The sequence below is a fragment of the Vicia villosa genome, unplaced genomic scaffold (assembly GCF_029867415.1).
Source record: "Vicia villosa cultivar HV-30 ecotype Madison, WI unplaced genomic scaffold, Vvil1.0 ctg.005650F_1_1, whole genome shotgun sequence".
NCBI lineage: Eukaryota > Viridiplantae > Streptophyta > Magnoliopsida > Fabales > Fabaceae > Vicia > Vicia villosa.
In genome coordinates, this window is record NW_026706658.1 from 51,098 (window position 1) to 75,316 (window position 24,219).

General features: G+C 36.5%; 2 protein-coding genes and 1 non-coding gene across 3 annotated transcripts; 2 read left to right on the forward strand and 1 right to left on the reverse strand.

Annotated features, from left to right (window-relative positions):
* The first annotated feature begins 336 nt into the window (after positions 1–336).
* LOC131642710 (small nucleolar RNA R71) lies at positions 337–443 on the forward strand. The gene has a single exon (XR_009295978.1). It is a non-coding gene; the product is annotated as a small nucleolar RNA R71 (small nucleolar RNA).
* A 13,827-nt stretch (positions 444–14,270) lies between these two features.
* Positions 14,271–15,955, forward strand: LOC131642704 (F-box/kelch-repeat protein At3g23880-like). The gene is made up of 2 exons (XM_058912924.1): positions 14,271–15,443; positions 15,560–15,955. Exon 1 carries the CDS (start codon positions 14,299–14,301, stop codon positions 15,439–15,441), a length of 1,143 nt encoding a protein of 380 aa, XP_058768907.1. The 5' UTR covers positions 14,271–14,298; the 3' UTR covers positions 15,442–15,443; positions 15,560–15,955.
* A 3,506-nt stretch (positions 15,956–19,461) lies between these two features.
* LOC131642705 (F-box/kelch-repeat protein At3g06240-like) lies at positions 19,462–20,646 on the reverse strand. Its single transcript, XM_058912925.1, has one exon. The coding sequence runs from the start codon at positions 20,644–20,646 to the stop codon at positions 19,462–19,464; it is 1,185 nt and encodes a 394-aa protein (XP_058768908.1).
* Positions 20,647–24,219: the final 3,573 nt, after the last annotated feature.

Below are 24,219 nucleotides of genomic sequence, written 5' to 3' on the forward strand. Positions count from 1 at the left end.
CCAGTCAATCCACAAATCTCGCAGTTAGGTGCTACGGCAGCAGCGGTGGCTGATGGAGTGATGGTTAAGTTTTCGATCTTTTAAGTTAAAGCGTCTACTTTAGCGTTAACACGGTCTATACCACTTATTTCGTACATTCCTCCTTTGGTTTGGGTTTTCTCTAGAGCGGCTCGTTCTCCACCCCATTGGTAATGGTTTTGTGCCATGTTCTCTATAAGGTTGTATGCTTCATCATGGGGTTTGTCCATTAATGCTCCGCCAGCAGCGGCATCTATAGTCATTTTAGTGTTATATAGGATACCACCATAGAAAGTATGGATGATCAGCCATGGTTCGAGTCCATGATGAGGGCATAGTCTAAGCATGTCCTTGTAACGTTCCCAAGCTTCGAAGAGTGATTCGTTATCTTTCTGGGTAAATCCGTTGATTTGACCTCTTAGCATAGCAGTTTTGCTAGGCGGAAAGTATCTCGCTAAGAATACTCTCTTCAATTCGTCCCATGTAAATATGGAATTAGAAGGCAGGGATTGAAGCCATGCTCTAGCTCTATCTCTCAAGGAGAAAGGAAAGAGACGTAATCGAATAGCTTCGGAACAAACGTTGTTAGCTTTGACAGTGTCGGCATATTGCACGAACACAGATAAATGAAGGTTGGGGTCGTCTGCAGGGCTTCCAGAGAATTGATTCTGTTGAACAGCTTAGACCAACGAAGGTTTCAGTTCGAAATTGTTCGCCTCAATCGCAGGTGGTGCGATACTTGAGTGCGGTTCAGCGCGTGAAGGAGCGGCATAGTCTCTAAGAGGACGAAGGGCAGCCATCTCTAACTTCGGGATAATTTGATTGATTTGATCGGTAAAGGTCAATTCCTGATTAATCGGAATTGGTGCTACTTCGGGAAGATTTCGAGCTCGACGTTTGACGTTAATGAAACGTTCGATCTCGTTAATTCGTTGTATTAAATCTCCTCCTTGTGAACGAGTATTTGGCATACAATTGTTCAAAAAGAAAGAAATAATTGCCCTAGTCTCTACGGTGTAACAGTGAGTTACAATATCGACTTAAATAGTCCCCGGCAACGGCGCCAAAAACTTGATCGCGACTTTACGTGTCTATTAATCTGATGACTGCAAGTGCACAGTCGTGTCGTGTAGTTTTAAAAGATATCGAATCCACAAGGACTATGAATCGATCTACCGTTATCTAAGGTTACTATGTAAAGCTAAGGCTACTAATAATTTGATTGTTCCTAAGGGAGAGTGTTTGTGAATAATAAGAAATATAATAATGAACAGATATCAGTATGTATTTCGTTTAACTTTAGGTGATCCATAGGTCGATTGGCTGATGCATAATTCAATTAAAAATCTTTACTAATTCAATTGGTTAAAAATCCTCGTCTCAAACTTTCGCTCTGTTGATTTAGATTACTATCCTAACTCTTAATGTACGCTTTCGCCATCCCATTAGATATTAGAAAAGCTTTTTGGAAACAACGTAACTAATAAAATGCCTGTTTTATGAAGTTGTTATCTATTTAAATCTCCTAATCTCAAACTTTCGCTCTGTTGACTCGGAACATGCTAATATCCCTAACGTACGCTTTCGCCATCCCGCTCGAGTGTAAAAACATTTTTTGAAAATAAATAAGTCCTAATTAGTTTTAATACGCTTTCGCCATCCTTAAAACTAATGTCCTATGTCTACTATCCAATTAAAGATCTCAAACTTTCGCTCTATTGATTTTAACCTTTGACCGTCTTAACCCCTCAAACTTTCGCTCTATTGGTTTTAAGACTTACTAATTAAATTGGACATACAAACCAAAAACAAGTGATAATTAATAAAACATAGTTTAAGCCAATTTATTTCGGATCCCACAGTTAACTTATTTTACATACCGATACCTTAGTAAATTAGCCAGACATATTAATACCGTTAAGCATGGATAAATTAATTTGGCTTATAATAAAAGGCATGTTAATTGGCATATAATATATCATGCAATAACTATATAAATAAAGGCGGTAAATATTAAACCTGAATTAAATAAATTGCAATTGAATCTTCGAGTACTGAACTTCCACCACAGGTTGGCTGGATCGTTCTTCGGAATTTAAACGGACGAAAATTAAAACAAGGAAATAAAAGCGATAAATCTAACGTAAGGCTAGATTTATAAAAGGTTCACAACAATTTCCGGTGTAGAAATTGTTGTGAGAAAATAGACTGTTTGAATGAAAGCAGGAAGAAAATATAAATCACGGTACAATTTCGGCAGCACTTCGTTGGCAGGAAATCGGACCTTGAGAACTGAGGTGACTGCTTCTATTTATAGGGGATGCTTTGCAGTTGCGTTGCGTGAAAAGAGGGAGCTCAGCTGACTTGGACTTGGAGACGTGCGTCTCCACTTTTTGGGGAAGCTCCTTTGAATGACTTGAGACGTGCGTCTCAAGTGGAGAAAATATAGGGGACTGGAGACGTGCGTCTCCCTTTTGCTGATGTGGCCAATGAGACGTTGGAGACGTGCGTCTCCACTTGCTTGTGTGGTTTGGGCTACGCACAATTGATTCTCAGTGGGCTGGTTTGTCTCTTTTGGGCCTTTGGGTCTTCTTTAGTACATTTGGGCCTTATTTGCACCTCTTTTTCACTTCAGCACCCATTTTTCATCTTTTAGGCATAAATAGTGGTCGTTTTAGCTCCATTTCCTCTCCTTTTCACAAATAGTCATAATAAGAGTGTAAAACCTGAAACAAAGCAAAAACTCGCGTAATATCATAATAAATCAACATAATAAACGGAAAATGCTATAAATATCTACGGATTTCAAGCTAAATATACGATATAAAATCGTGTTATCATTGATATCCTTGATTATGTGGCCTTTGTTGATATCCTTGATTGTTATTCCTTGGTGGATAACCTTGTTGATACAGAGGATTCTGATATTGATTCTTCCTTTGTCCTTGATTGTTGTTCATGTAATTCAATTCTTCTTCCAACACCAGCGGGCAAAATCCTGTCTGATGATCTCCCTTGCATAACTCACACTTCGCAACTTGATAAGAATTAGATACACCATTCAGCTCCTTCAGTTGTTGTGGTAGTTTAGACATTTGTTGCGTCAAAAGTTCCACTTGCGATGTTAGTAACTTATTTTGGGCCAGCAGAGCATCACTGTTATTCAATTCCAAAATTCCGGCTTTCTTATCTCTGACAGTTTGATCATGATTCCCCTGACGATCATTCAGAGCCATTCGCTCTATTATCTGAGTAGCTTCAGCAGGTGTCTTTGACATAAGTAAACCACGAGCTGTGGCATCCAAGAGTGTCTTGTTTGTAGCTGTGAGACCGTTACGGAACATGTGGATTTGATCAACTTCTGCAAAACCGTGTCCTTTGCATTTTCTCAACATAGCTTTATACCTTTCCCATGCTTCATTCAGTGATTCATTACAGCCTTGAGAGAATACTGCTATTGCTGTTTTTGCCTCAAAGAATCGGTTTTGAGAGTAAAACCTTTCTAAAAAATTTTCCTCTAAGGTATTCTAGTCGGTCATCACTGTTTCGGGTTGATCCAAGTACCAATCTTTTGCCTTAGATAACAAAGAATGTGGGAACAACCTCTTGAATAGTGTCTCTTCATCAGCTTGAGCTACACCAGTCGTACCCGCTAACTCATAGAACCGAGTAAGATGCGTGTACGGATCTTCGTGGTCCAATCCGGCGAAAGGACTTGCACAAATCAACTGTATGATACCGGTCTTCAATTCTGACGGTCGCCCGTTGGCGGCAGTTCTAGCGAACTGTGGGTTGAGTCTTGGACTATTTGCATATGGACCAGGAGCAGCCATGTTGACAACAGTTGGTTGTATAATAACTTCCTGTTCCTCTTCAGCGAATAGTTCGTGAAAGAAAAGTCCTTCTTGCGACTCGTCAATTGTTTCAAGTTGTTGTGACAATGTCGCGGTTGCGTTGTCTCTTGCTCTTGCTATGTTTTCTCTTCTTCGTGTTTTGCTGTTTAACCTCCTAGCGGTCCTTTCGATCTCGGGATCAAAAAGAAGTTGATCACTGGGGACTTTGCTGCGCATACACGAATTTTTGCAAAAACTAACAAACGAGTGAAACAACCAAATCGATAAAATAGTAACAAAAACTCAAAATAAAACTATTGCAATGCGTGCAATATTGACACCAATCCCCGGCGACGGCGCCAATTTGTTAAAAGTATTCTTGGTTAATATTTTCAGTATATATCGTATCCACAGAGATTGGTTTAATATTACTGCCGTTCTATAGTTGTTTATTTTGAGTGAGAAAAGTAGTTGAATTTGTTGTGTGATTATAACTATGCTATTAAATCTAAACAATAATTTAAATGCAAATTATGAAAGTTTGTTGACGATTAAAGAGATATGTTGAGCTTTAGGGTTCATCAACCTATTCCTATACAATTTGTTAATTAAATCACAATTGAACAATCATTTGAATTACTATCTTCACTTATCCTCAAATATGATTCCATGTCTGCAAACCAAATTAGATAGACTTTTACCGTTATGAGACTCGATCTCTCCAAATATCAATATCGGTAATAGTAATAAAGAACGATAATTATGAAAACCCAATCACAATTCCATCTCTGCAAATTGAGATTGAATCAATATAGTAACCTAGGGCAAAAGTTAGAATCTTTTCTTTCGATCAAAGACTCCACAATGATTTAAGATAAAAATAAGGTTTCTTATTGATAATAAATTCAAACAATTGTTCATAGGAATTAATCAACGGTATTGTATATTCATAGGTTAACTACTACCTTAAACTCAACAAGAGGAATTTAGCTCTCCATAGACATGAAAAACACACAAGAATCAATGGAGGAATTCATCTTCATCAACGGAATGTCTTCAATTGGTAAAGAATCCACCTTCAATTGTTGTTCTCAGCTTCAGAATAAGAATGTGTAAGAACAAGCATACACTCACAAATGAGTTTTTGATTCATGGCAAACATCACAAGCAACCAAATACAAAAGCATAAATGAATGACTCAAGACAATGGAAGATTATGAAGCTCAAATCACTCAGAAAATGGTATTGTATCTGTTAGGTCGACCAAGCAAAGCCCTAGGTCGACTCAAAACCAGAGCAAACTCAGCAAAACTGACAAGGTCACTGTTAGGTCGACCTACCCACACTCCTAGGTCGACCTAAACTGAAGGGATTTACACATGTCACTGTTAGGTCGACCTACCCACACTCCTAGGTCGACCTAAACTGAAGAAAAGTCACAAAAATGCATTTCAACTGACTTTAGGTCGACCTAAACCTTCAACAGGTCGACCTAACTGGAAACAACTGCATTTAGGTCGACCTAAACCTTCAACAGGTCAACCTAACTGACTTTAGGTCGACCTAAACCTTCAGCAGGTCAACCTAACAGATTTTAGGCCAACCTAACAGGTCAACCTAACTGGGACAATTTCAACTCTGCTTCTGTTAGGTCGACCTAAGCACTAAAGTAGGTCAACCTATTTGCTGAAAACTTCCCAAATTATGTGTTTTCTCTGCTCCAACATACCAGCAACTATATATACCATTCCATGTTAATTATTCATCAACACCAACGACTGAAAGATACACAAACGCTTCTCATCTTCGTTCTTCATCATCTCCAACACAATTACACATAATCATTCTTGCGTTGCGGGTTAGTGATGAGTTCGATAACGTCCATGGAACGAAATTGAAGATTCCTAGTGGGTGAAGGTTTGTGGGGTTTGTTGGTGAATAAAATCTGCGGGTTTTGTCCTCCACGACGGGTGGTTCTTGGGGGTTTTTATCAAGAGGCGTTCATTGAGGATTCGGCTGAGTGTAACGATTGAGGAACGGGGAGTTCAAGGAATCAAGACACTGCAGAAGCGAATCAAAGTGAAGCTCTTGGATAACCTTGATCTTGCTCAAGATAAAGGGGGAAGAAGATTCAAAGGATCGACATAATTGGTTTATCGTTTATCGCTTTGTTATCTTCTTTGTATATACTACTTTCAACATTAATGAAAGATTACCCAATTTCAGTTTGGAATTGGGGGCAGATGTAGTCGTAGCGAGGACGATCGACGAACTGCCTAAACAAATATCGTGTTCTTGTCGCTTTTACTTTTTCATTTACATTCTGTTCATATTTGGTTATAATAGCAAATTGATCAACGATTCGAGTGTTAAGATTGTGAATTAAGAACTTACATAAACATCACAATCCACCACACATTGAATCACCTTCAATTTGATCATTATCACCAAGTGTTTGTATATTTGTTTCTATCAATCTTACTGCATTGCAAACATTGTCCATCATACAAGAAGTTAATCTGATTTTCAATAAGAGCAACGCTTTGATTCTGCAACGTATACTCTTATCACTTACCTCAAGTCTTTGACTGGTTTTTAAACACATATATAATCGTTTCGATAGTGGTTCGGAATAGACGCGAGTCGATTCAGAATCACTTCCGTTGAAAAGTCGTTTAACTCCGTAAAACTGTGAACGATCTATTCACCCCCCCTCTAGATCCTAAGGCCAGCGTCTAACAAGTGGCATCAAGAGCTCTGGTTTATTCCGTGCTACGTGAAACACTTATTGGAAAGATGGCTTCCGGACCTAAAGGGGCTCACAATAGAGCTCCAGTTTTCAACGGTGAAAACTATGGCTATTGGAAGGATTGTATGTGTGTCCACATCAATGCAATTGATAGGAACATCTGGACAGCTATTGTCAATGGTCCCTTTCAGATCACCATGACAAATGCAGCTGGTGCAGTTGTTCCAAAACCAGAAAATACTTGGGATGCTGAAGATGAAAAGAGATATGCATACGATTGGAAAGCGAGAAACATTCTAATCTCAGCTCTAGGAGTTGATGAATACTATCGCGTTTCCCATTGTAGATCAGCTAAAGCTATGTGGGACACATTGCAAGTTGCCCACGAGGGAACGGATGATGTCAAACTAGCTAGGATCAATACGCTAACTCAAGAATTCGAACTCTTCCACATGGAAGATGGTGAATCCATCAAAAACATGCAGAAGAGATTCGTTCACTTGAAAAATCGTTTAAATTCTCTTGATAGACCTGTTTCCAATGCAGTTGCTACTAACAAAATCTTAAGATGTTTGAACAGGGAATGGCAACCCAAGGTTACAGCAATAAAGGAAGCAAATGATCTAAACACCTTAGACATCACCACTCTCTTTGGTAAACTAGAAGAACATGAACAACATCTTAAATGCCTTGACATGCATGAGAAAAGGGCAAAGAAAGAGAAGAACATGGAGAAAGAGGTAGAGAAGAAGTCAATAGCTCTAAAAGCTTCAAGCTCCAAGACCTCAAGACAAGAGCTAGAGGATAGTGATACAAGTGATGATGAAGACTCCGATGATGAGGAAATGAGACTGTTTGTGCGAAGATACAACAAGTACATAAAGAAAAATAGAGCAAAACACTCCGGCAAAAGCTTGATTAATCATAAGAAGCAATTCGACAAGTTCAAACAAGACGATGATAATAAAAGAAAATCTAAAGGTCCTTGTTTCAATTGCGGCAAAGATGGTCATTATAAACCGGATTGTCCATATCTCAATAAGGAGAAAGACAAGAATCAAAGCAAAAGTCACAACAAGTCTAGAAGAGCTTATATAGCATGGGAAAGTGATTCCTCAAGTGAAAACTCATCAAGCGATGAAGAAGAATCAGCAAACTTATGTCTTACGGCTCATCAACACAAGAAAAAGAAACGTGTAAGTCATCTTAAACCTGAACTTGTAGATAAGGTATCTCATGCTCAATTAAAATTAGCTTTTGAAGAACTACATAGAGATGCAATTGAAGCTTTCAAACTTTTGGCCTCAAATAAGAAAAAAATTTCATATCTTGAATCAAAAGTTGAGAAGACCGAAAAGGACATGGAAGCTTTAAAACAATCTATGCTAGATATTCAAAAGGAAAAAGTTGAGATAGATCCTACATCATGGTTTGGTTGTGAGACATGTCATATTTGGCAAAAAGAAGTAAGAGATCTAAAGGCCAAGTTAGATAAGGCTCTACAACCAAAAGTGACTTTTGCGGTTGATCCAAATAAGTTCAAAAGATCGTATACTCCTTTATATAGTAAATACACTTTTGTACCAAAAGTATCAACTAGCAAAACATCATATTCTCATCATATTACCTGTCACTATTGTTGCAAAAAGGGTCATACCATTGAAAAATGCAAATTTAGGAGGATTTTAGTTCCTAAAGGAGTATTTCAATGGTTGCCTAAGTGCAACAATTTATGTACTCACCACCTAGGACCCAATGAAGATTGGGGACCTTCCACTCTAAATTAATTTTGCAGGAAAAGTGTCTTGACATTGCCGAAAGGTTGTGGTTCCTTGATAGCGGATGTTCAAGACACATGACGGGAGACATATCACTCTTTGTTGAGTTCCACGCAAAGAAAAAGGGGTATGTCACCTATGGAGACAACAATCGGGGAGCTATACTTGGTAAAGGAAGTGTAGGTAACCCGTCTACCACAACTATAACTGATGTGTTACTAGTAGAAGGTCTTAAACATAATCTCCTAAGTATTAGTCAATTGTGCGACAAAGACTTCAAAGTAACTTTTACAAATTCTGGCTGCACAATAGAACATATTAAGAAAAGAGATATCATGTTTAAGGGCACATGAGTAAACCACATTTATATGCTAAAACTTGGACGAAGGCATACTTTTTTTGGTTACTCTCAATCTAGTAAGGCATATAGGCATATAGGTTCTCTCAATTCAGTTACTACTTATTGTTGAAGAGTCAGTTCATGTGTCCTTTTGATAAATCTTATGCAAAATGTGTCGAGAAAGGTATATCTTTTGATAGTGCAGGCCCATCTATTGAAGACATTGTCAAAGATAAGGAAGACGAAAGTGAAAGTGTTGCAAAGGAAGATGCTAAGAAAGAGAAAGATGAGTCTCATGACAGTGTTGAAAAAGAAAGCATCTCAAACAATGAAGAACTTCTTAAGGCCAGGACAAATGTAAAAGATCATCCAATCGACAACATAATAGGGGACATCTCAAAGGGCGTGACAACACGCTCCTAGATAAGTAACTTTTGTTATCATTTTGCTTTTGTTTCACAAGTTGAACCGAAAAACGTGAAGGACGCATTACTTGATGAGCATTGGCTAATGGCCATGCAAGAAGAATTAAACCAATTTAAACGGAATGATGTTTGGGACTTTGTCTCTCATCCGGGAGATCATCAAGTAATCGGTACTAGATGGGTTTTTCGTAACAAACTTGATGAAAACGGAGTTATCACTAGAAACAAAGCTAGATTAGTTGCTGAAGGTTACAATCAATAGGAAGGTATTGATTATGAAGAGACATACGCTCCTTGTAGCACGTCTCGAAGCTATTCGCCTCTTACTTGCCTATGCTTGTTCAAAAGACTTCAAACTATTCCAAATGGATGATATTATATTTGGGTCGACTAATGCAAAACTTGTCAAAGAATTTTCTAAGCTTATGCAGAGTGAATTTGAGATGAGTCTCATGGAGCTGCTCAAAAGTTTGGATGAGTGAAGCGAAGGAGATTGACACACCTATGGCAACAAATACTAACCTAGACAAAGATGAGAAAGATATCAATCTTGTCCAAAGGAATCTCACTTAAAAGCTGTCAAAAGAATTCTGCGATATCTACGTGGAACTCCTACATATGGCCTATGGTATCCGAAGGGAAATGAGTGTTATTTGGTAGGATTCTTCGACTCAGATTTTGCTGGCTCCAAATCCGATAGAAAGAGAACCAGTGGAACATGTCATCTATTCTCAAATTCATTGATAAGTTGGCATAGCAAGAAACAAGTATCAGTTGCATTATCTACTGCTGAGGCAGAATATGTAGCTGCTGGAAGCTGCTGTGCGCAGATATTATGGCTCAAGCAACAACTTCTTGACTTTGGTATTAAGCTTGATCGTATACCTATCATGTGCGACAACACAAGTGCCATAAACTTGAAGAGCAAGAAGCAACTAGCTGACATCTTTACCATACCTCTTGCAACGGAGCAGTTCTTCAACATTCATAAGGAATTAGGGATATTAGATATCTCTAATTTGAGCTAAATGCGTTTGTTTTCTTAATTTTATTCCTTTACTTTATATATATTGATTATGCTCAAGCTAACATCTCTCTCAGTATGAAGGTAGTTCAGCATCACATCAAGTATCATTCCACATTGACTAGAGGAATATACTTCATTCTACGAAATGATGATGGGATACCTATAATTGAGAAAGTGGTAACATGTTTGTTGTTCACTTCCAAAAATATCATTGATGCTATAATATGCTATCAATTAACATGTTTATAGTGACTTCTTATATGCTTCTCCACCTATCTCACTTACATGTATATGTTGTTCATCATTACTCATAACATATCATGTTTGGACATAAAAATAGTAGAATAAGCATACATCTAACATGTTTGGGCAAACGTTAGCGAGCATTGCATTAGTTCATTTCATTGCATTGCATCTCATTTCTGTCATGTTATTATGTCTTTTATTACTTGAACTTAAGCTTGGTTTGTACCTTTAAATATGTTTGGATATTATGCTCTATTTCTTTACTATTGTGTTATGTAAGACATTGTTGTTTAGATTATTTTGTTATTCTCTTCTACTATTCTCCTGGTTTCTTTTGATGTTGTCAAAGGGGGAGATGAGTTGAGAGTGCGGGGGAGCTTAGTACGGGGGAGCTTACGCATACAAGACTGGGGGAGCTTTCGTCATTTAATCAAATGTTTGTCATCATCAAAAAGGGGGAGTTTGTAAGAACAAGCATACACTCACAAATGAGTTTTTGATTCATGGCAAACATCACAAGCAACCAAATACAAAAGCATAAATGAATGACTCAAGACAATGGAAGATTATGAAGCTCAAATCACTCAGAAAATGGTATTGTATCTGTTAGGTCGACCAAGCAAAGCCCTAGGTCGACTCAAAACCAGAGCAAACTCAGCAAAACTGACAAGGTCACTGTTAGGTCGACCTACCCACACTCCTAGGTCGACCTAAACTGAAGGGATTTACACATGTCACTGTTAGGTCGACCTACCCACACTCCTAGGTCGACCTAAACTGAAGAAAAGTCACAAAAATGCATTTCAACTGACTTTAGGTCGACCTAAACCTTCAACAGGTCGACCTAACTGGAAACAACTGCATTTAGGTCGACCTAAACCTTCAACAGGTCAACCTAACTGACTTTAGGTCGACCTAAACCTTCAGCAGGTCAACCTAACAGATTTTAGGCCAACCTAACAGGTCAACCTAACTGGGACAATTTCAACTCTGCTTCTGTTAGGTCGACCTAAGCACTAAAGTAGGTCAACCTATTTGCTGAAAACTTCCCAAATTATGTGTTTTCTCTGCTCCAACATACCAGCAACTATATATACCATTCCATGTTAATTATTCATCAACACCAACGACTGAAAGATACACAAACGCTTCTCATCTTCGTTCTTCATCATCTCCAACACAATTACACATAATCATTCTTGCGTTGCGGGTTAGTGATGAGTTCGATAACGTCCATGGAACGGAATTGAAGATTCCTAGTGGGTGAAGGTTTGTGGGGTTTGTTGGTGAATAAAATCTGCGGGTTTTGTCCTCCACGACGGGTGGTTCTTGGGGGTTTTTATCAAGAGGCGTTCATTGAGGATTCGGCTGAGTGTAACGATTGAGGAACGGGGAGTTCAAGGAATCAAGACACTGCAGAAGCGAATCAAAGTGAAGCTCTTGGATAACCTTGATCTTGCTCAAGATTAAGGGGGAAGAAGATTCAAAGGATCGACATAATTGGTTTATCGTTTATCGCTTTGTTATCTTCTTTGTATATACTACTTTCAACATTAATGAAAGATTACCCAATTTCAGTTTGGAATTGGGGGCAGACGTAGTTGTAGCGAGGACGATCGACGAACTGCCTAAACAAATATCGTGTTCTTGTCGCTTTTACTTTTTCATTTACATTCTGTTCATATTTGGTTATAATAGCAAATTGATCAACGATTCGAGTGTTAAGATTGTGAATTAAGAACTTACATAAACATCACAATCCACCACACATTGAATCACCTTCAATTTGATCATTATCACCAAGTGTTTGTATATTTGTTTCTATCAATCTTACTGCATTGCAAACATTGTCCATCATACAAGAAGTTAATCTGATTTTCAATAAGAGCAACGCTTTGATTCTGCAACGTATACTCTTATCACTTACCTCAAGTCTTTGACTGGTTTTTAAACACATATATAATCGTTTCGATAGTGGTTCGGAATAGACGCGAGTCGATTCAGAATCACTTCCGCTGAAAAGTCGTTTAACTCCGTAAAACTGTGAACGATCTATTCACCCCCCCTCTAGATCCTAAGGCCAGCGTCTAACAGAATGCTCTCCTAATTTCGCTCATAAAAAGTCTCTCCAAAAGTCTCCTCCTTATGAGGATTAGGGCTTTTATTTATAGCTTTTTTTCTTTATAACGCAATCACCGCGGCGCGACACGGGCTGGCGAGGCGCGAACCCAAGTCAGAGGTCACGCGCGTCTCGCCTATGATTGGCGCGGCTCGCCACTTGCTTTAGCCCAATTCTTTGTGATTCCTCTTCTACAGAGCTTCTACGCTTGCGTGTTCCTTCGTCTTTGCTTCTTACTTCAATATCTGCACAAATAACACCCAAAGTGACGCAAGTCGTTCTACAATTAACATCGAACCTTGAAAGTTCAATTCTAACTATAAAATCCTTAAAAATCACAAGATATATTCACTTTTGGCTCAAAAGGTAGTTAATGTAACACATGAAAACACCATTTATTCACTCCTAACAATGTGAAGTCTTTATGTTGCTTTATGGCAAGTCGATCTTGTGGAAGATCGTGATCTGCGACATCTCGGTTGGGGAGAATGTGACCGTTGTCTCTTTTCTAGTGTTGTTGATGTCGTTGATGTTGTTGTTGACGTTGCTGGCCATAACGATTGGATGGGTGATGGATTTGCTTTACTCTTGTGGAAGGAAAAGATGGAGAAGCAAAGATTTTCACAGACGGCGCCATTGATCGTATCTGATCAAACAGGCCTTGAGTGAATTGGAGATGTACCGGCAAGATACACCAATGCCAAAGAGAGAAAGAGAGCAAAGAGAGCAAGTACAGAGATTAGGTGAGGATGAATGAGTTACCTGACCCTATAGTGAAAGAGGGTATTTCAAGCCCCCAACGCGGGGCCAAGATTTCCCCACTTTAGGCAGGATCGTTGGAGGCCCAAAACGAAGAAAACTGAAAGGATGCCACGTTGTAGGATAGAGTCAGCAAGTGACTCACGTCCTGAGCGAACCGCCCGTAGGGTTTGGACTGGAGGTTGACAAGATTTTTTGCTACTGAGTGACCATGTGCTCTTCGTGGAGCACATGAAGTGAAACTCCAACGGTCATTAGAGAGCGTGTGCTCAATTGGGCTTGGATCATGTATAGTGTTCGCTGGTTATTAGGTATGTTCGGCCCAGACCAAAACAAATATACATTTAATAATTACATTTTATAACTTTCATTTTTCATTGGAAGAAATTAACCATGAAAAATTTATTTTCAAGTATTGAAAATTATAAATGTTATTATTATATTAGAAGCCGATCTAAACAACACCCGGAACTGATAAGTAGCTTACATCATTCCACCTAGGAAGAAGTTCCAATAGACTAGTACAATGCAATAAATTAAAAAAATTAAATTTTATTTATAATAGAAAATAAAATGAAATACTATTTTTCTATAAATAAAATCATTTTTTTTACGTTTTAGCTTTTAATAAAATGAAATTCTAATTTTCTATAAATAAAACCATTAGTTTTTTTTAATTTCCTTATCAAGTTTGTTTTATCTTAATTAAAATTTGATATTTGTATAAAAAATATTACATATATAATTAATTTTTTTGGTAAATAATTTAAAAATAGTAAACAATTAAGAGAATTAGATCAGCCAACGGATAATCTCAAATTATGCTCTAAACTGTTTACTTCGCGGTTAAGTTTTAAAGCACTCAATATTCTCTTATGCTCATATCCACAATTTTACCAATTTGAAATTGTTTACTTAGCCTATAAGTTGGTTAAGTTTTCTACTCATTTTCTTTCAACCAAAACGATATCTTCTTGTTGCCTCTCGGTGGTCATACTGCAGATATGCCGCCCACGCCTCACTTATTCCTCCCTTATCACCTTATCGAACAACTCATATCATTCTTTCCTGTGAAATCTCTTATGCGATTCAAGTGCGTTTCCAAGTCAGGGAACATACTCGTATCCGATCCCACATTTGTACAACTGCACCTTCAAAGGTCCCAAAGAAATAAGAACCTACTACTTACATACGGTAATCATGGGGATTTCGGTTTGGTATCGTTACCTATAAGTTGTTTACTGGATAACACATCCATCACCCTTTCCTCTCACCAATTGAAACACAACGAGCGTCCCGGAGTCATTGGTTCATGCAACGGATTGATCTGTTTGTTTTATTATACCACATCCATTTCCTGGTTCCGTGTCTGGAACCCAGCCACTGGGACAATGTCGGATAGATTAGGATATTTTCACAAACCTCGATCCAAATTTATGCCTGGACCGCTTGGATACACATTTTTTTATGATATTTCAACAGACAATTATAAGATTGTGGCGTTTGGTTATAGATTTATAAGGGTTTTTTGTTTTAATCATAATGTTTGGAGAGAAATTCAAAGTTTACCGGACAAAATAGTTATTGTTGATCATCTTCGATACAATAAAAGTGTGTGTTTGGATGGCACTTTGATTTGGTTGGCCTTTCTAAATGAATTCCCATATAACGATTGGCGGGATACTTTTTCTATTGTGAGATATTTAATTATCTCGCTGGATCTTGCTACGGAAACACGCAGAGAGTTGTTGCCTCCTCCGGTTTATGATGAAGTCTCTGATGTTGTTGATCCAAGTATTTCAATGTTGAGGAATTGCCTTTGTTTTTTTTATAAGTTTAAACGTACCCATTTTGTTTTATGGCAGATGACTCAATTTGGAGTTGAAGAATCTTGGACTCAACTCTTTAAAATAAGTTATGAGAATCTTCAAGTAGAGCATTTCTTATGTGACTTTTATAGGCGATTGTCACTGTATCCTTTGTATATTTCTGAAAATGGTGCAACACTGATATTGGCAAATGATCGTGAAGACCAAGCACTTATCTATAATTCAAGAGATAATAGAGTTGAGCGAAGAAGAATTACCAATGAAATAGATTGGCGTCTTTCTGAAAGTTATGTTGAAAGTTTGGTTCCAACCAACTGAAAGTAAGTTTAGTTCAAATTTGTTAAAGTCCTTGTATTTTGTTTTCAAATCCATGTGATTACATAATAAAGTTTGTTATTGTATTGTTAAATGATTATCTATTGACTTATTTAACTAGACGATGGTTTTTCCAAAAGCAAATTCAATCTCACTTAATAGACAAAGGATTAAAGCGGGAAACAATCATTTGAGCAAACTGTTGAATAGATCATATGTGTATCTTGCTGGAGTTGTGATAGTTGTGGCATTCTGTAATGTATCAAGAAGTTGATTCCAAGTGGCAGAGTGCTAGTTGCACTTGGATATTTGATGTTGTTCCTTCCTATTTGATTTTGGACCGTTTCTTCTCTCTCAAGGAGGGAGTAATGGTGTGCCTTTTTTAGTTTTGTTGTTTATGGTCAGTTCTTTAGTTGGATGAAAGAGTGTTATGCATTTGTTCCTTGTACTGCTTTCTCTACTAGATGAGCAAAGTTAATATAGTAGTCCTTCAGTAGAGCTAGTTCTGATTTGTTTCATCTTTTTGCAGGCATGACAATAGTGTTAAATTGTGCCTCTCAAACAAATTTTACAATAATTGTATGAATAAATTAAATCAGATGCTACTTGGCATAAAAATTTGCATGAAGTATTTATCCAAGGAAACTTATATGCATCTGCTCAAGTGTTTCAACTTCTTTAGCATTTTATACGTAACTATCAAAATACATTACATACAGATTATATATCCTTATTGCAATCTATTTACATTCCAATCATTAAACATGATGTTATAACCTGTCATATGATACAGGCATAGCTGCTTAACATTTGCAGAAGCATTCAAGTTTTCGTCTTTGTAGAAAGCGCGAGTCATGATTTTGTAATAATTTGGGGATAAAATTCAGAAAGGTAGAAAGGCAAAAAAAAATTAAAAAAAAAAATTTGCGTAGCTACATACTTTATGGAAAGTGATTTGTATAATATCAAACAGAAAAGTTCAGGAAGCACTTCTTAGTTTCCTTAAATAGCGCATGAGACATGACCCTCCAAGTTCATTTGGTAAGGCAGCTACATTTCATCATTTCAAAGTGCAAAATCACCGAGAATTTTTAAGTGCTTTATTTTTGAGACAACACTGCAGGCATAGATTACACGCGGATGATATTGCAAAGTGTGTGCTTGAATCATTTATGAAGAATCAATACCGTTTAAAACGTACCGAGAATTTAGGTGCTTTATTTTTGAGACAACACTGCAGACATAAATATTTAGCAAGAAATTCCTGCAAAGGCTTTCAAAAAGATAAAAATAAAATGAAAAGGTCCATAAATATGTTACACAAAAAGAGTAGTAAAACTAAAGAAAATGTAGTTCCTTAAAGACTATTTCTACCATTCTCTCCTTCAACCATCTGCAAGCAACCATCAATAACACCTAAATGTACTTGAACTTGGGTTGGGTTGTGGCCCTGAGATTAAAAAAAGAGCCATATTATTATTACACATCAAACAAATATATAAAAGAAAATATCCATATAATGCAATGTCATTATCAGGTAGATATTCTTGAACTGGTATAAAGCCATAAATAAACATTATCAGGACATTTTAAAATCTTTTTTTTTAATGTATAAAAGCTCTTTTCAACCATGCATAATCGAACACACTCGCCCAAGCTTACGACTGCGTGGATTGGAATTATCTGAGAGGGTTGTTACGGAAGCTTGGTTTTGGACCTAATTGGATGCGTTGGATGGAGGCAGGGGTGTTCCAAAGTTACTCGTCAGTATTGGTGAATGGAAGCCCGACAGCGGATTTTGTTGTAACGAGGGGACTGCACCAAGGGGATCCGCTATCTCCGTATTTATTTGCGATAGCTGCGGAAGGTTTAACCAGAATCATGAACAAAGCGGTGGAAAAATTGGTTTTCAAAGAATTTTGTGTGGGGAACTCTGTCGGCTACAGCTTGTTACAGTTTGCGGATGACACGATCATCGTGGGTGAGGCCTCATGGCAGAATCTTTGGAGCTTGAAGGTGGTGCTGCGTGGTTTTGAAATGGCATCCGGCTTGAGAATTAACATGGCAAAGAGTAAGGTTTACGGTGTCGGTATTGATGAAGGTTTCTTGGTGACTGCCACTCAGTTTCTGAGTTGTAGCATGGATAGTATTCCGTTCAAATTCCTGGGGCTGACTGTCGGTGGAAATCATAGACGTTTAAACTTTTGGAATCCTCTAATCGCAACTTTGAAGGCTAGATTATCGACTTGGAAAGGCCGCTTGTTGTCTATGGGGGGAAGAATAACATTAATCAACGCTGTCATCTCCAATATTCCTATTTACCAACTTTCGTTTTTTAAGGTTCCGTCAAAAATTGCGTATTTAATTACTTGCATCCAAAGGGATTTTCTGTGGAACGGCTCGATTGAGAAACACGGGTTGACGCTGTTGAGTTGGGAAACGATTTGTAGAACAAAGGAGGATGGGGGGCTCGGGATTAAGGATGTCGCGCGCCTAAATAAAGCGCTTATGTTCAAATGGGTATGGCGGTGTATTGTGGAGGATGATGCAGTTTGGCAAAATATCATAAAAATGAGATACGGGGATATTGTTACTCAGTTTGTGGCTGGAGGGGGAGGTAGATTCAAAGCAAAACAATCTCTGTGGTGGCGTGATTTGCTAAACCTGAACCAATATAGCATTTCAGAAAACCATGGATTCTCGGACCTGTTGAGTTGGAAATTGGGAAATGGAACAAAAACTCTGTTTTGGCATTCTAAATGGTTTGGAACAGAGAAGTTATGCGTGGTGTTTCCAGGTTTATATGAGGCTGTAGAGGATAAGAATGCGGCTGTGAGCATGTGTGGGGAATGGGATCATAATGGATGGAAGTGGCGTTTGGACCTCAATGCGGGGCTGAATAATCCTGTGCTCAGGGGGGAAGCGGCTGAGTTGGAAGTGCTGCTGAGAGGTTTTTCGCCAACTGATTCAAGTGCAGACCGTGTGGTTTGGCCGTATGATTCCGGAAACGAATTTTCGGTCAAGTCCTGTTATGCAAAGCTGGAACAGGGGCGGGGTGGTTCTGTTATGCCTATGCATTTAAAGGAGGCGCTTGGATTGAATTGGAAATCTAAAGTCCCACATAAGGTGCAAGTCTTAGGGTGGAAACTTTTCCATGAGCGGTTACCGACGCGGGATTTACTACTTTTGAGGGGCATCATCGTGGACTTGGATAATTGCACGTGTGTGTTCTGCAATACTGTAACTGAGTCATGTAATCATTTGTTCATACACTGTGACTTTGCTAGAGCAATTTGGAAGAAAATCTTTATCCGGCTAGATTTGAGGGGATATGATACTGAGATTCATGTAGGAGATGTGTGCTGTGGTTTTTTTATTAAGTTCAATACAGCTCTGTTTCGCAAGGCCAGTAGGTACCGAGAAGGTGTGATTTGGTTGACAACGGTATGGTGCATATGGAATTCTCGTAACGGGATTATATTCAAAAATGAAGTGGGAGATGTAGAAGAGTTGGTTTTCAAAATCAAGATGTATTCTTGGTGGTGGCTCCAAATAGATGCTAATAGATTGCAATGTACTTTTTACGAATGGTGTAAATACCCGTTGGATTATTTGTAATAGTATTTTAATTTGATGTAGCGAGTCGGTGCCTTTTGTATGTCGGGTTAGAGTACCCCTGGTACTCTAAAGAGAAGTGGAATATAGTTTTGTTGCTTATCAAAAAAAAAAAGAAGATCATATTCAAATATTTCAGATTTTTGTTTTGCTTAAAATATTCTGAAGACTAACCATATAGATAATGATTTACAATATGGTAACCTGAGCCATAACAACAACATAGGGCATATTTGGATTGACTTATTTGACACTGATTGGAATAGATTATTAAAACAGCTTATAGCATTACTCATAAACTTTTTTAAAGTTATTTTTCTAAGTTCTCAAAGATAACCATGCAAGTTTTTTCATAAACTGTTTGTGGTATAAGATTCAAACAATTAAACAAATGAAGAGGAACTTACTTCAACTCGTAGGAACCAAGCTTTCAACATAATTTTGGTTAAACATCCAATTCATTCGCTTCACCATTCTAATTTTTTCTATTCTATTCTCAAACCAATTATAGACAATCACTTGCAATCTACCATCGGTTTCTCCTTGTACTAGTGCGATGCTGCAATTCTCATAAAGACAGAGTGGAGCCAGAGAACATCCATATTTATTATGAATATCCAAATCCTCATAACTTATTTTAAGAAATTGAGTCCAAGATTTATCAATTCCAAATTCCTTCATCTTCCATATTATAAAATGGGTTTTTTGGGTATGGTGACTAAAATAGAGAGAGTCTTCCAACACATGAATAGTTGGCAAATTAGGTATAACTTCAACAAAATCTTGAGGGGGAAGAAACTTGGTATATGTGTCTGTATTCAGATTGAGCGAGATAATCACAATTTTCTTAGCATTCTCACGGACCAACAAGTTAATAGTATCATTCAAATACACAGCTTCACTAAGAAACCTGCATCTGGGAACATAGTCCCATTTCTGTAAAGGACCCATGTGAGGAAGTTTAATAATTTTCAGAACATTACTGCATAAACTAAATATTTCCAACTTGTTTGACTCGAAAAGCACAATCTTATAAGTATCAGTTGAATTATCATAACCAAATGACAACCCGTGAATCCTCGGAAGGGATTGTTGAGCAAATCTAGTAGAGAATAGCCTTGAATGGAATTGTTGAACAAATTTGTTAGACAATGTGTTAGTGGCTGGGTTCCATAACTGAAACAAGAATTTTCGAGGAAACTTTGTCATATGCAATAGAAGAAAACAGAATAATCCATTGCAGGAACCAATGAATTGGTATTGATAGTCGGGATCGGATGGGAAGTAGTTTTTGGTGGAACTGATTACGGAAGGATTGCTTAGTAAAGTATTAAGCGAGAAGAAGGGTAGGATATAAGAACCCCGAGACATGCACAGGATTTGTGTGTTTTTCTTGGATTGTTCAAGATGTATTTTGATGAATTTTGGATCGGAGATGAAAGTGTTCCATGCTTTACTCACGCATTTCAATTGCATCAAAGATTTAACCGGAAGGTATGATAGGATTTGTACTATGAGTTCTTCCGGGAGGAACACTAGCGACTTTATCCTAGTGCGCTTGGATTTACGTGACTCGGCGTTACGGCGATTCATGAGAATTTACGGCAGGGTTTTTGAAAGCAGAACCCTAAACGTGTGTATTTGAGGCTCTAAAACTATGGTTGGTGTATTCTTGTTCATTTAAATAGGGTTATTTATTTGGGTTTAACAAAACAGGGTTATTTCTTTCTTCAATTTTAATAGGTTTTTTTTCTTCTTTTTGATGTTTTTTTTTTTTAATATGGAATTTAGTGGTGTTATCTTGAACAACCAACATACAAACTCACCTCTTTTCGAACTATATTAAATAAAAATTATTGGCTTTAAGAAGTATTTTCTCGGTCTTAAACTATAAGATATTTTAGATATTTTAGGTGAATTAAGAAGCCGAATTAATTTTGCATGAGAAAGATAAATTATGTATTATTTTATAATATTGTCTTTTATTAATTACATATAAAAAGCAATTTAAAAAATGAAAAGAAATAATAATAATAATAATAATAATAATAATAATAATAATGATGAAGGGTATATTGAAAAAAATATCATCATTGTTGCATTAGAATTATAATATGACTAGGGGTGGAAATAGGCCGAACCGAGTGAGGTTTTAGCAAGTCTGAGTTTGATCTTCTAAAAAATTTAAAGTCTAAGTTTGGTCTGTATCTATCAAAGGTTTATTATTTTGGCATTAATATGGTCTTTTTGAAAGTCTGATTGACCAATTAGCCTACTTAAAAAATACAATGAGACTAAGTGTTTGTTTCCATTAACTTATCTGAGCTTATCTAGTAATATAAATTTTAGGAGATAACTTGTTTGAGATAATTTATGAAAACACCTTATAATATTATTCTTAGGATTTGTTTAAACTTATTTTTATAAGTTCTTCAAAATAACAAAGTTTAAATTTTGTATTTTAACTAAACGTACACCCGCACGATGTACGGATAAGTTTTATTAAATTATTAATAGTAAATAGTCTAGTTTAAATTAATAATTTAAAATAATGATATAAATTAGGAATAATTTAATAGTTTGCATGTTATAAAAAATAACAATGTAAATTAACAAAAATGAAAAATAAATCATAGTGAAAATCAATTGAGTAAAAATAGTAAAATTAATGGATTTAGATCCTCTCCTGTGTCATCTCTACTGCTGCCCATGCTGCCTTCATCTAAGCCATTTATTCATCATCTTTCTCTCTCTTTAAACCAAATTTATTTTATTTTATTGATTTGTATTGATTCTGGGCCATTAGATCAAGCAGCAAAGGCATAGCTGCAGACATTGGCAGCAGAGGATCCATTTTCAAAATTAATAGGTAAAAAATATTAAAAACGTTGTCATTGTTATTATTGGTATAAAATAATTCATATGCTAATTAACAACTAATAAATTTAAAAATAAATGTAGATGTTATAGGTGGTATCATAGTAAATTATGAGTTTCTAAAAATAATAACTATTAGTTTTTATTTTTAGGGTCTGTTTGGTAAAAATAGCGGTTGACTGATAAGCTAGCTGATAGCTTATGGCTGATGACTGATGGCTGATGACTGATGGCTGATGACTGATGACTTATAGCTTATAACGGATGGTTGAGACTGATAGCTTATAAGCTCATTAAAGTGTTTGGTAAAATTAACGTTTCAAATTTCAATTAACTTATAAATGTAAAATGACAAAAAGATATTTAATATATAATTATTTTATTTTAAATTAAAATAAATTATAATAGTTAAAAATGGATTTTAATTAAAATAATAAGGATAAAAAAATAATAAGCTATAAGACATAAGCTAAAACGCTATTTGAAATAGCGTCTGGAAAATAAGCTATAAGCTAGTAAAATAAGCTATAAGCTCATGATGAAAAGACCGTTACCAAACGGGTCTAAATTATCATATGAGCTTATAAGACATAAGACATAAGACATAAGCTCGAAAATAAGTCTTCCCAAACAGAGCCTTAGTTTGCATTTTAGTAATTTTAAATTATTTAGTATCATTGCCTATTAAAAAAATTAATATTTGATTTATGATCCGACAAAAATCTATATTATTTTAAGTTAATTCATAGATAAAACAAAAATAAAAAATAGCACTAATTTAATTGAATTAGAAGAGCCACTTAATTGATGAAATTTTGATCAAAATATATCGTAAAATTTTATACTACAATTATTTGATCAAAGCCTATTCATGATAAAATATAAGATTTGTACTTCTTTATTTCTCAAAAGACTGAATACAAAAAAGCAAAAGTAGTAAAATTGAGCAAAAGTCAATAATTAGGAGTTCAATCAATTTTAATTAAAAACAATAGAAGAATGGGAAAGAAATGATCTATATAGACTTGTGAATGAAAAGAAAAAAATAAAATAATAAATTTGAATAAGAGATCAGTGACTTTGGGGTTGTTCGTATGGAAAATAATGGGCAAGCTAATATCATCGGAATGGGAAATTTTTGTGTCGAAACTAGCAATGAGACTACTCTAGTTCTCAAAGGTGTGAAACACATTTTGGAACTTTGATTCAATCTTTTATCCGTTGGAAAGTTGGATAATGAAGGATATTATAGTTCTTTTCGTGCAATAAATGGAAGTTAAAGAGAGGCTCAATGGTGATTTCTAAAGGAAAAAGGAATTCCAACTTGTATGACGCCCAACTTGGGATTTCAAAGTGCTACATCAACACTTGTTTCAAAGTGCTATATCACCTACAATCACATAACAGATACTAAAAGGAAGAGTCCCCCCTTACCTTGATTCAAAGTCTTGAAAGTTCTTCCTCTTCTCTTCTCTTTTACGTGTTCTTATTCTTTCTCCTCTTTTTGCCTTTTTGACTCCTTTTTCACAATTTCCTCTATTTTATGAAAAATAGAAATTATCTTAAGTAAAAGGCCTAACCATCACACCCCCTCTTTACTAACTACAACTTAAGCCCAATAGCTCTTTATTCCACAATCTCTCAATAATTCCATTAATTAATTAACTCCATTAATTAATTTCTAAATTTCAGAATAAATAAATGAATAGGAAATATGGGGTGTTACACTAGGAACCATGGCCTATAAGCTTTGACTCCTTCAAGGTATCCCACGAACACACATCTTAGAGCTCTAGTTTCGACTTTGTCTTGCCTAATGTGAGCATAGGCTACGCAACCAAGTACTCTTTTGTCGAGATCAGATGGATGTCCCGACCAAACTTCTTCAGGTGTCTTCATATCTAACGCAGTCGCAGGACATATGTTTATCATATATGTTGTTGTCGAAACAGCCTCTTCCCAAAACTCCTTCTTTAACCCAGCACTAGTTAACATGCATCTAACTCTTTCTAAAATGGTTCAATTAAATCTTTCAGCCAAACCATTTTGTTGGGGAATACCTGCAGTAGTTCTATGCCTTGCAATACTAGAGGCTGCACAGAAACTGTTGAACGCTTCATTGCAGAATTCAAGGCCATTGTCGGTTCTCAACCTCTTGACCTTTCTGTCAGTCTGATTTTCGACTAGAGTCTTCCAACTTTTGAAATTCTCAAAAGCTTCATCCTTAGTCTTCTGGGTGAATAACCATAACTTTTTGGAATAAGCATCAACTATGGATAGAAAATACCT

What these genes read in the sequence shown, in the direction of transcription:
- LOC131642704 (XM_058912924.1), top strand. Translation starts at nt 14,299, where the DNA reads ATGCCGCCCACGCCTCACTTATTCCTCCCTTATCACCTTATCGAACAA.
- LOC131642705 (XM_058912925.1), bottom strand. Translation starts at nt 20,646, where the DNA reads ATGAATCGCCGTAACGCCGAGTCACGTAAATCCAAGCGCACTAGGATA.